Source organism: Harpia harpyja, chromosome 9 (assembly GCF_026419915.1).
Source record: "Harpia harpyja isolate bHarHar1 chromosome 9, bHarHar1 primary haplotype, whole genome shotgun sequence".
NCBI lineage: Eukaryota > Metazoa > Chordata > Aves > Accipitriformes > Accipitridae > Harpia > Harpia harpyja.
The window spans coordinates 37,045,842-37,058,362 of record NC_068948.1 but is presented as its reverse complement, the minus strand read 5'-3'; the positions used below and the strand labels follow the sequence as shown (position 1 = coordinate 37,058,362).

The 12,521-nt window shown below is 40.3% G+C and overlaps 1 protein-coding gene across 2 annotated transcripts in view; it reads right to left on the bottom strand.

Annotated features, from left to right (window-relative positions):
- ADGRD1 (adhesion G protein-coupled receptor D1) overlaps positions 1–12,521 on the bottom strand; it is a 159,035-nt gene that overhangs the window by 53,591 nt on the left and 92,923 nt on the right. For both annotated transcript variants that reach the window (XM_052797694.1, XM_052797693.1), the window contains 2 exons: positions 3,401–3,504; positions 481–592 (listed from right to left, as the gene is read on the bottom strand). In XM_052797694.1, coding sequence (XP_052653654.1) covers positions 481–592; positions 3,401–3,504 — 216 coding nt within the window. The remainder of the gene's footprint in view (positions 1–480; positions 593–3,400; positions 3,505–12,521) is intronic.

The window sequence follows — 12,521 nt, the reverse complement described above, 5'->3', positions numbered from 1 at the left end:
AGAATAAACAACTAAAAAGAACCATCCCCACTCCCCCCCAAAAACCCCACAACCCAAAACCCTAACAGAAATACAAATACCTTACCTAAATACAAAATTCATACCATTTTCTCCAATACAGAATTTCTACAGTTTTCAATACAGAGAATTAATGAGAGAAAGCATAAATCATGTCAGGCAGAAGTCAGCCATGCTATTTGAACACACAACTGAAATGTACTCCATTACTATGGTGATTTTTTCCATTTGATGGGTGCATATCTCTTTCAGTTTTGCAAACTTCCACACATGGCCAGCTGCTATGATAACACTATTTGGATGCACAGAAGGCTTTATCCAGTGTTTTAGGATGTCATTGTTGGCTAAGGCATGTTAAAAAATAGGAGACCTCACATGCAAGACACTTTCTTGCCCGTGGCACGTGGCATTCATTCCGTGGAGGTGCCTCACAAAAAACCAGTCACTCTTTTTAGCACTTACCGTTCCAGGGCTGAACTGAAAGCTGGTGAGAAGCAGGATCTGAGCCACCAAGACAGCAAAGGACAGATTGGCGTGGATATGATAGCGCTGGTTGCGGATGGTGCTGACAGACCTGACAGAAGACAGAAAGACACATGAATAAAACGGTATTCCAAGAAGCACAAACGTATTTATGAAATATCAGCAAGCATTTTGATTGGCTTTTGGTCATTCATTTGGCAGGGGGTTATCAGGGTGTCTTTTGAGCACTCCTTCCACCAGGATGGAGTGGTACCTAACTGGTTTCCTTGATATTCTGCTGCCATCCTGAAGGCAGCAGAAAGACTGATTTGCACATTAACTAGCTCTGCTAATGACTTGTGACAGAATATTAACAAAGGGCTTGATCCTGAATGGTGCTGCACTGTTAAGGAAGTCAGATCTGCGCCTCGCAGAAAGTATACTGCACCTTGCACCATCTAGCCTACCCTGTGCCACAGAGTTTCTGGTTTTATTTTGTTGGTATTTGCCTATATTAGAAATAAAGGAACGTGAAAAGACATTGGTTACAATATTGAATTTACTATTATCAGTTTTTGAGCACAGGAACTAGAGCTACTTATACGGATGGGCAGTGTCTATCTTGACAGAGACCTGACCTTGATTACAGCATCATTTGAACATCTCTCTCTTGGGTTTGTAAAAACCAGCTGGAAATCTGACAACAACATGCTTTCCTGGGAGTCTTCTGACCTCGTGTTTCTGTTCTCATCCAGAAATAGGAAGTAGAAAGCAAACAAAAACATTTATCTGAACGTTTCAGGCCTTTTGCATTTTATTCTTCTCTCTAAAGAAAGAACAGTACTAGTGATAACAGGTTTTCTGTTTCAATCCCTACTGCCTGCCAGCCCCTCCCATCAGCTTGAATCATTTCAGGAGACCTGGACCATTTGGCTGTGTGAATGGCAGTGCTTCCTCCACACAACGGTAGGCACTCCCATCTTTTTGTCCTGTCACACTGGATGGTGATGACTTTTGCAACTGCTGGTGACACATGGTGCGTGCCCCCTGCAGCAGGGTGACAGAGACGACAGTGCAGACGATGGCTTGCTGTCAGCCCTGCTCTTTCAGCACTGTTGTAGCCAGTGCTTCATTAGAAGGGAGTGAAGAGGGAGACAACGAGAAGTATCAATGTCCTAAAAGTAATTCAAAGAGACAAGTTGTGCTGCCTGGTGCCAATGGCTTTCTAATAAGGAACTTCATGTAGTTGCAGACTGGAACATCGTTACCCAGAAGGCAATCAGAACTGCCGTCCTGGGAAGCAGCCGTCATTGCCAGTACGCGAAGTAGCAAAGAACTTGCCAGATTCCTCTCCGCTTACCTCATGGTCATCTAACACTACATTGCAAAATTTCACTTCAGCTGTTTAATGAGGCCTTGCTCTCCAGTGAAAACCTAATCAAATTATTTTTAATTGGCAGTTTGAATGGTCCTGTATGTAGGTGGAGTGCTTAACCCTGTGACAGTCAGCTGGGTCCAAGCTCTCTTTCCAAGTCTCCTGTTTGCCTCCAGTTTCTTGAGTTTTCAGCCCCGCTGCAGCGATACCATCTCCTTTTGCTCCTTTTTCCTTTCTAAAGACTGTAACATCCAGGTTTGCACTTTGACAAAAATGGAGCAGATCATTCCCTTTTCCCTTTAGCCTAAACACGCCAACAGCGCAATGCCAGACAGGCAGATGTTGGACTTATTTAGAGTGGATTTTGCCATGCGTTAGCACTTAATCCAAGTATGACCAACACAGATCTTGAGACTTGGAAATAATACGGGGTTTGGAACAAACAAACATTGCAACTGGGTTTCAGCAAGCCCTTTTTCCTAGAAACTGGCCTCTTAACAGGATGTCCAAAAGACATGCTTAGACACAGAAATCAAAAATTGAACTTCTGTGTAGGAAGAATATGGTTTAGTGTGCGAAAGGAGACAAGAATCCCATTCCTCACTGTGCTCCCAATCTGCTTTGCAACCTCAGACAAGTTACTTCACCCGTTGTCAGGTTTTCTGTTTTTTATTTAGACAGAAACCTCTACGAAAGCTTTTTAAGAAGTGTTTGTATCAAGCCTAGCTGGGCCTCAAACTCAGTTGTCACTGCTGGAATATAAACAGGCATAAAGACCCTAAGTGCGCTGTGGCAGAAACCTTCCCAGCGCAGAGATCCCTCGAAGGGGCTGCCGTGTTACAGGCAGGAGGCTACAGAGATCCAGAGGATTTAAACATAAGCCATGGAGTGAATTTCACACTGCCTGTAGTGTCCTTCATCCTATTAAAGCAACACATTAGAAAACTAGCCTAACAGAGAACAGCAAGATATTTGAAAATAAATGTGGGTTATATGATGTAATTGCGTACAAGCTGTATGAAACAGAAGTGAGGCAGATAATGTTGACCGAGCCTTCCTTTCTGGACATACCTTTATAAACACACTGCCTTACAGACAAGACAGTTGAAAAGCAGAAAGAAGTACTGATTGTACACTCCAAGCAATCCAAAGGTGTATGTAGGGGGGGAAGAGGAGGTGATCCTGCAGTCCTTGTTCATATTGTACTTGCTCTGATCTCCAGACCAAGCCTTCCTACAGTCTCCTTGCAAGATTCCTGAACTATAGCAAAACATGGAGAGTTTAAAAAAAAGTCCAAAAATCCCTCACAGGATGGAAATAGCTTGCTATATAAATACCACCCCATTTCAGGAAATGGAAGTAATTTAGAAATAACCAACCAACTGTTACAAATACATGTGCAGAATCTAATTAAGGAAGGTTGTAGAATTAATAGCCTTTGTTTTATCCTGAGCACCTGAAGGGATCCTAACCAGTGGCCTGAAATGCACTGCTTGGCTTTCTGCACGATAGTTGCTCAGCAGGTATTAAGTTAAAATTACTCACGACAATATAGCAAATGTGACCAGTGTGATCGTCAAGCAGAAGATGGACAGAGCGCAGCCAATGTAAGTGATGGAGGAGAGGGCCACCTGGTGTTCTCTTGTTAGCTGTACACAAAGAAAAAAAAGAAATAAAAACTATTAATTGATTTATTACACTACAGAACCACAGGTCAGCCCCCCTGCACATCACGTTTCCTCCTCCATCCGCCCATATATAAGCTGATGTTCACAATCATTCGCTGCTGGTTTTAACACAGGAACTGAAGAGCCAACTCCAAACTCAGTCGCACAGCCAGGGCATCCACCTGCCCATGGCATTTTGGTTGTCTCTTTTATTTCATAAATCAGTATTTCCTCAGAATGTTAGTTTCTTTGCTGCTGCGATATCATCAAGCCTGAGATTAGAGCGTCTTATAGGGCTGCACAAACAATGTCAGCAATGGGATCTTTCACAGCTCACAGGGCACTTTGCTAATGCGCTCACGCTGCAATAATTTACATCATTGTGCAAATACCAGAAGTGCTTCACAGCAGTGAGAACAGACACACCAAGGTAACCCATAAATCACAGGCCATTTATAGCCCACTTGTTTTGTTTAATGCATCATGTTTTCAGTGCCTGTTGAAGGAGCTGGACTGACATCTGCAGAATGGAAAACCACAGAAAAGACCCAGCATGAGCAGTCAGGTTGTAAGCCTCCCGTCTCAGCCTCTTTATTTATCTACAGGCACCTTTTGTAGAGTAATTCAGTTTTCATGAACATTTGATCCTTAACTCCATAGTGCCCAACACCAGGATCTATGTTAAAACCTGGGTAGATTCAATGGGTGAGGGGCAGTGTGTTTTGATCATTCATCCTAAATTAATCAGAAAGTGTGCTTTAATTTTCCATGCAAGTTCTCATAAAAGAATGACAAAAAAGCCACACCCAACAAAGGGAGCCAAGCAGTATTAATATATAATAAGTAGAACAGAGCTAGGCAGGAAAAAGTTTTCTCATCTCAGAAGAATTTTCAAACATTTTTCCTGACTTGAATTTGGATGGAGTTGACATTTTCATAAACTGAACATTTGGGAAAAAAAAAAAAAAAGTGGTCAATCAAAAAGCTTTAATTTTGATGCTTGAAATACTATGTTTTTATTTCAATGTCTATTCGCTATAAATTAAATTCCCAGCTGAAAACTCATTCTAAATATTTATTTATTCTGAAAAATACCAAAAGGAATAATATATTTTCCAATTTTTTTACAGTAACTCTCTCTAATAAAAAATAATCCTTTCTCACAGTTCGGGATTTTCTATTATTTTCCCCACACACAATAAAAATTCCCCCCCAAACAAAGTATTTCATTAGAGATTATCAAACTCAACAGTTCTACCAATAAACTTCCCATTAAAATTTCTTTTAAAGGAGAGAAATAACATGCCATGTGGTTATGAGAAAAAAAAATTTTAAAGATAGACAAAAATTATGTGGTTTATATGTACATATTTCTTGTAATTATCTGCCAAGAGCATCGGCTCACGTGCAGTAAGTTTTACAGCAGAATAGATTGTGGCTCGCTTAGCAATCTGAGAACTATTAAGCGATGCAGCAGCAGCATTGAAAGACAACTGTTGCTATGGTGTTACAGTTCCTAGGAAATATGATGCAGCTCTTTAGTATTTTTTCTCTTTCAGCCAAAGACACATTTCTTTTCCCTGACTTGGATAGCATCAGTTACAGAAACAAAAGGGTTCTGTGTGCTGGACCAGCTTAAAAGGTCCATATAATTTCTACAAAAGAGCTCCTATCGTCCCTCATCCCCCAGAGAAGCCATGTATAGCCATTCTTCACAGATTATTCCTGTAATAGGAATAACTTGTGTGGTAAATTGGACAGTTTAGAAGTGATTTCCTCATCAGGGATATTCATGTCCAAAATGCATGGACCTTATTTCCTGATTGCTCCACTACACATCCCTTTCTCTTGCTACAGGTGGCTTGCAGTTCTACAGAGGGAGGAGGGGAGCAGAGGAAGCTTTTCCAGCTTCAAGTCACTCAAATAAGTATTTCTCAGCAGTTCAAGGCTTTCTTTCACTCCTTTCACTCCCAACACCTGCAGCCAGAAAATGTTCCCTACAGAGGTCAAAGCTGCTCAGTGCTCATTTAGATTTACAGTGGTCTATCACAGTGTTTGCACTGGCAAAGGCGGATAAGATCTGCAAAAGAAAGGTAATGTCTTTCTATCACATACAAGTACAGAAGATACAGGGGATCCATCTAGTGGAAATGGGCGAAAATCAAAGCCTTTGTTTTTTCCGTAATAATCCAAGAGAAGATAATAATCACACAAACATCTTTTTCTAACTAATTTCTATCATAACTAACATGCCTCTAAGAAAGTCTTTCTCTGGGTTTTAGCTCAGTCTTCCTCCAGAAACCTCTGCAGGGCAAGACAAGACATGAATCAAGGTCTTCCAAGTGGAGCCTGTATTACTTAGAAACGAAAAAGGAAAAAAAAATCCCTTATCAACAAAATACAGAAGATTAATTCAAACGTAAAATAACCTACATAGGTCCCTGCATCTATGAACTGGAAATTGTTCTTGCTCTGGTAAATGCAACCAAAATCTGATGATGCTTTAAGAATGACGCTCATAAATCAACACCCACATCAGTCTGGTAACGATGATTTCAAAAGCAACGTCACTGTAGTTCACATTCTCATCTTGCCTACTGTGAGGGACAGAAAGCCCGTAGGTAGTTTTGAACCATTTTTTGTGTATTAAGAAGAAGGTGGAGCCTGCGATAGCTGTTCTCAAACTGAACTGTCAAGTTGGAGGGGTACAAGAGAGCAGTCCCTGTCTACAGCAGCTCCAGACGGTGAAACCAGCTCCTTTCTATGGGTGATATGAATTGCAGGGGGAAGGATACAGCATGAAAAGAAGGCCTGGAATGATTTCCAGGGTGTGGAGCCTCATTTCTAAATACAGGTATATGGTGCAGGAGCGAAGAGAACCTGTATTTAAAATATCAGGTCTCTACTAACTTCTCACAACCCAGCTGTTACAACACAGCTGGATGTTGTGTGTCTGTGTTCACATTGTAAAGGATAACAAGCATGCAGTTTTTTAGAAATACCTGGATTGTCAAAGCATTGTGCATCATCAATTAAGAAACAGTTTCCTATAAATTCCAATGCTCTGATATGAGCTGATTTCATCTTACTTCAGCTTGTCTTTTTGAAAATTTTCAGACTTTGTGCATGACATGGAATATAAGACAGTAATTTGGGATGATCTTGTAGTCAGCACAAAAATGCTAATCAAGCTGTAATGCTATTACTAAAGAAAAACGCATTAAAAAGTACCAAATAAAACATTGAGCAATCTGTGAAGTAGTCCCAGGAGCCTGATTCTCACGCTTGTCCCAATCTACATTAAATTATTCTTTTCTTCTAAAAGGTTTTGCTTCTTTGAGTTTATACGGTCGTTCTCTTACTCTGCAGCAAGCTGAAAAGCTAGGAAACAAGCTCATGCAGTCATGAGTGTTAGTAATCAGGAACACTGAAAGGCAGATGTTTCTCAGTTTCACCTTTGACAAACAGTCAAATCAAAAATTCATATTCCATATAAAGCTCCCACCCTTTTAGTTTAGGCTGTAACACCCTTTACCTTGCAAGTGTCGCTAATAGAATGGACAAAGATCTGATGGTTTCAGTAGTTACATCCATCTGCAATATTATAGTCTATTGTCTTGCCCTCGTTCTCCCTCATAAAAGTAGTCCATTGCTCCACATTTTTATTTTGGAAACTGGCAGGCAACCGGATGGCCTGAGAAATGATCCTGGAAAGATACCAGTTCAGACTCCAAATATATATTTTTCCTTTATGATGATGTTGTTAATAACAAAAAAATGAGTGACATCTAACTCCTCTGTTTAAAAATAACTGCACAGGAAGATGAAAATATAGTATTATAATGGGATGGTGCTTTTCATCTCTGGAGTATCTGGAAAAGGTCAGCTGAGGCTGAAAGTCTTGTTCAGTACATGTAAAATTTTTTGATCTGTATCTAGAACAGAAAACCTACTTATTTACGTAACATTAATGAGCAACTGTATATACAACACAGCACAATAACCCATCAAAAAGCTAGATGGGCTACAGGAACACAAAATAGCAACGGGTCAGATCAGAGCATCTGTCTGGGAAATACAGGGCACTCTCTGCTCAGTGTCCCCTTCCAGGCATCCCCTTCTTTTGTGTGAAATTTGCACTCCTGTCCCTTTTTCTCATTATCCATCTCTCAGGCAGTTGACTGCATGTTTTCTGCTTTGCAAAGGGGCTACTTTTGGCCTTCTCCAGAGGAAGGGGCATTTTGGGGAAGTACTAGTCTAAAATTTTCTTCTTTACATATTGCAAAATATCCCTCTATGTCTGTCTTTAGAGGCAACACATCAGACAAAGGGCTGAGTTCAAATACTTAAGGTTTGTCATAGCTGATCCTGAAAGGGTTTGTCCGTATACCAAATTACAACTTCACAATTTAGCCATCGAAAGCAGTAATTTCATTGTCTAAACTACTTTTGAAATCTCCTTTCTGAAAAGCAGTTCATCTTCTTCCCCAAAAAGACAAGTTCTTGAACCAAAACTTGTTTCACAGCCTTAAAAAGAGAGGCCTGCACTCTAAGGACTATATCATACCTATCATTCGTATTTTACTGTTACTTACTGGTAGAACACAGAATGTGGTATTTTTGCATGTGCTTATATACTGTATACATTTTATGAAACCAAAGTTATTTGTTTACTGGTGGAAATGTAAAACATGGCAATTGTATTTTGCCCTAAGTCCAAGCATAAGAGCAAGTTATATTTTACTGTCCCTTTTGGTCAGCTTTCCATCTCAAAGAAGCATTCCTACCATGAAGTTCCTTACAATGATGTATGTTTTTTACCCTGTTTATGGAACCAACTGAGATCTGCCACGAGACAATCAGCCGCTGGCCTGGGCTGAAATCTTCTCTCAAACCCTTCTGCAAAGGCTTGAAACAATATCTTATGAGACATTTCTTGGGGGAAGGGAAGGGAGGAGATGTAGGAGTGAAAAATTAAGGCTCAGCCAACCCTATTGAAGCTGCACCTTTAAAATGCAATCTGAATCCAATTAAGAAAAGGATGAATAATTAACTTTGGCAGCCTGAGTGTTTCAGAGACATTAAAACGCTGGCCTTGGCTGATGAAGCTAATGGTTTTAATTGCCTCCAGAAAGGCTGCTGAAATTCAATTTCAGTCCAGTGAGGCCTTTATTTATATATCAAACAATAATAACAATACAAATCTCTGTTTTCCTTCAGCTTGCCAAGCACTTTGTTAGGTACATAACATTATGGTTTTTTCAAATTAACATCTGTGTTTAGTTCAGGAGGCTCAGTCTACTCACTGAGACCACAGGAACAATTTTGGTGGGGCCATACTTAATGGCACTGCACAATCCCTTCTCACAGAAAAAAAAAGTCTAACTTAATTCAGACACTTCTTTTCTCAAGCCACAATGTATCAGATACTGCAAGTTTAGAGAAAAAAGGCCTCTGAGAGTCACGCTTTGCAGTGCAATCATCTTTATCAGCCATTTCCAGCAGAACTGCTTTTGAATTCCCATTCTCTATTAACTCCACTACTCCTAGTGATCAGCAATAAAGTGCTACAAAAGGGGCTTTTCAGGATTAAAGGTACGTTTTCGTACAGCCAGCCCAGCCTGGTGGCTGCCTATTTAAAACTTTTCACTGTGACATGAAAAATTTAGAATTTTCCAAAGATCTCTGCCAAGGTACTAATTAGTATTTTTAAAAGCCCACATCGTCTTTTAAAGTAGTTCTGGGCAAGATGTCATCAAACAGTAGGTAATCTGCTCATTATAAATCTCATGCAGCAAGTTTTTAGTTCAAATGAAGCCTGAAGGAAGCATGGCAGGGAGGAAGGACTCAAGTTGTGAAGTGGTACTATAATAAAGTTTGGGGATCAGAAAAGCAGTTATTTGCAAGTTCTTCCTCATATCATCTCTGTTTGTGTAGCACTAAGCAGTGTGGTTTTTCTGCCTTCATTTCAGGCCTAAGACTTGCAGTGTTTCTCAAGAAATGGCAAACGTGATATTTACAGCAGACTATCCTCTGTGAAACTGAAAACTGAAGGAGCTACTTTTGCCCATACACCTAAGACTTTTACATCTGTTTTCTACTTTTGGTTCCAGCAAGAGCAGACTCATCCTATTCTCCAATTAACAACCAAACCAAAGTCCATCGGAGAGGGCTACGAGGAGAATAAAACCCACCGTGGGTCCAGCAGGCTCTTGCAGGCAGAGAAATGATGGTCTCTTGCCAGGCTCTGAGGCTGAGATTTTTCAGAGCAGTTGAGGATAATTAAATACCCAGCTCCCAGTAAAATTCAATGACAATTAGTATGTCTACCTCCCTCATCCCAGGCTTGGGCTTTGATTCAGAAATGTCCATTTCTATTCAGGACTGCATTTAGCTGTGGCTTGCACTGCAGCCAAGAGTCTCCAGGTATCCAGCCCTGAATTTCCCCTACAGCGCGCTTTGGGGAGAAAGCGTATAAAAAGGCCAATACTGGAGACAGACTGAACTCAAGAGTACAGAGTGACTCTGTCTAAAGATATTCAGCAGAGAACAGTGATGGATAAAGGTGCAGTATCATAACATTTTTATACTGCATGGGGAAATCCTTTAGTCAGGAAGAAGACCTAGCTGCCAAATGGCTCAGTGCTTTCATTTTCACCGTAGAAGGGAAGCCTATTTTATTTTGTTAAGTATTCTGATTAAAATAGAGTCCTGTTTCATGCTCCTCAAACAAAAGAGTTCTTTTGACCATTACAGTGCTCTTAAATATTTGTCCTTTTCCAAAATAAAAAGTCATTTTTTATTCTTCTCTGCTGAGTGAAATTCAGTAACTGCCAAACAATTCTCTAAGGAATTTGAGGGGTTTAGTCTCCTGCATCATTAGTCCAACTTTTCCCATGTAATTCTATGGGATTAAGGACAGAACCAAAAAGTCTCCTATTTCCTCCCATTAAAATCAACAGAGCTGTACTGGCATAGGAATGGAATAGCAAAAGTATGAACAACGGCTCTGAGTTAAAAATCAAGATGAGTGCTCAATTTTCAGGAAAGATGAGCATAAGCATAGGAAGGACAAAAGAAATATGATGCACAATCATACTGTGAACACATCAGCGGGATGTGTTCCTCCATGGGGACAACATTCACTGCAATAAAATGGAGGGGGAAGTGGAGAGAGTGAGAAAGAGCAAAGAAAGTTTACAAAGCAATTCTAGAATAAACACATAGGCTGATTTGTCTTTGTTCATCTGATGGGTAAGGGCTGTCTAAACTGTCTGTAGAGATCTCTTCAGTTAAATAAACTGTCAATGGTAAAAAACAAGGACCAAAAAAATTGCAATGCCTATCCAATTTTTAAATATGCAACACAAAAGAAAAATTACTGGACTAAGGCATTATTCTTTTTATGTTCCCAGCAATGAAAAGCATGCTGAGAAAAGTAATTATACTAAAATTACAAAACAGCAGAAATCGGAGAATGCCACATTATTTCCATTTCATTGTCCTATTAGAGTGTATAATCTAAACCTCAGCTGGCTGAAAAATTTAAGACAAAAGGTTATCATTTCAGATTGCTATTTTAATGCCCCCTGAGTGCAATGTTTGATTAATAAATGCAATATTGGATTTATGAAAAGAATGCTCCAAACTTACAAATTACACACCTATCCCCCATATTTTTAAAGCATTTCACAATATTAGGACATTTTCAAAACAGCCTTTATAAACATGGATAGATGCATTTTGTTCTGTCAGCCATACATCGTCAAAACTTGCTGTCAAACTCAGCTCTAACAGTGAAAAATAAAATAAAAAACCACATATTGCCCCAAAGAAGAAATTTGGGATGTCTTTCCTTTTGTAAATAGAACCTCACAGCCAAATCCACAAGCCTTTTCAAAATCCTGGGCTCCCTAAAGATGCTGTGGATTGTCTCTATAGCTCCAGCAGCAAGATCAGACATTCTTAAATATTTTTCCCTTTATAAACACTTCTCTGCTTTCAGGGCCATTGGTAGGCAGCTTGAACTATATTGATTGATCCTCCCTTCTGAATTATGGAACAAGAGCTACAAACAGGATGAAAAACAAAGTCATTTCTAGCTTTAGAAATGCAGAAAATATGTTTAAAAACCTGAACAATTTCTACCACAGATTGTACAACAGTATTACTTTGCTGGAAATGTCCATCCACATGTGAACTTTATACTAGTCATTTTTATATCCTCACAGTTGGAAAAGACAGAAAGAGGAAAAAACAGGAGAAAAAAAACCCAAAACAATTTAAGAGAATGGTCTAAGAGCCATAAATATTACAGTTGTGTCCCGCATTGGTTACTTGGGGGAGGGGGACACAAACCTCAAACTCTATTTTGCTGTGGAAGACAATGATTTCCCCTTTAAAATGATTTTTGAACTCTGGGTCCCCAGGTGTCCACCATCCTTTTGTTGAAATGACATTTATGTGGCAGATGGTACAAATAGCCTGGCATGCTTTGTGGTTGTTGGATCACTATAAAAATAAAAACTGCCAGATGGCTGGCATGTTTCCTGGCAGGAGCATAGGGCCCCACTGACTGATGAGAGGAAGTAAAGCTGCCCAAAATAAAATAATAGCGTCTGAATTTTCTTTGGAGTTGAAATGCTTTTGAAATGTGGCTTAATCCACATTAGGTTTGATTCCTGCTGTCTAGGAAGCACCTTGTGACATCCCTCTGTCTGACTGTGCTCACGTCTCTCCTTTGGATTTCATCTGTCCCCCCCTGCCGCGGGAACGGGACCTCTCCCTCCCCCAGCGATTTCCCCTCCAGCAGGAGGTACCGCTGGGTGCTGGGTGCAGGAGATGGCGTTGCAGGTTGAGATCTCCCCAGGCTTTGCGCCAGCAGAGGATGCCTGCTTGAGGGAACATCTCATCTCCCATCCGCTGCTGTTCCTGTCCAGGTTCAAGCCTGCAGCACAGCGGAGGACTGTTGTACTACAGTACTACAAGAAAAGCACCAC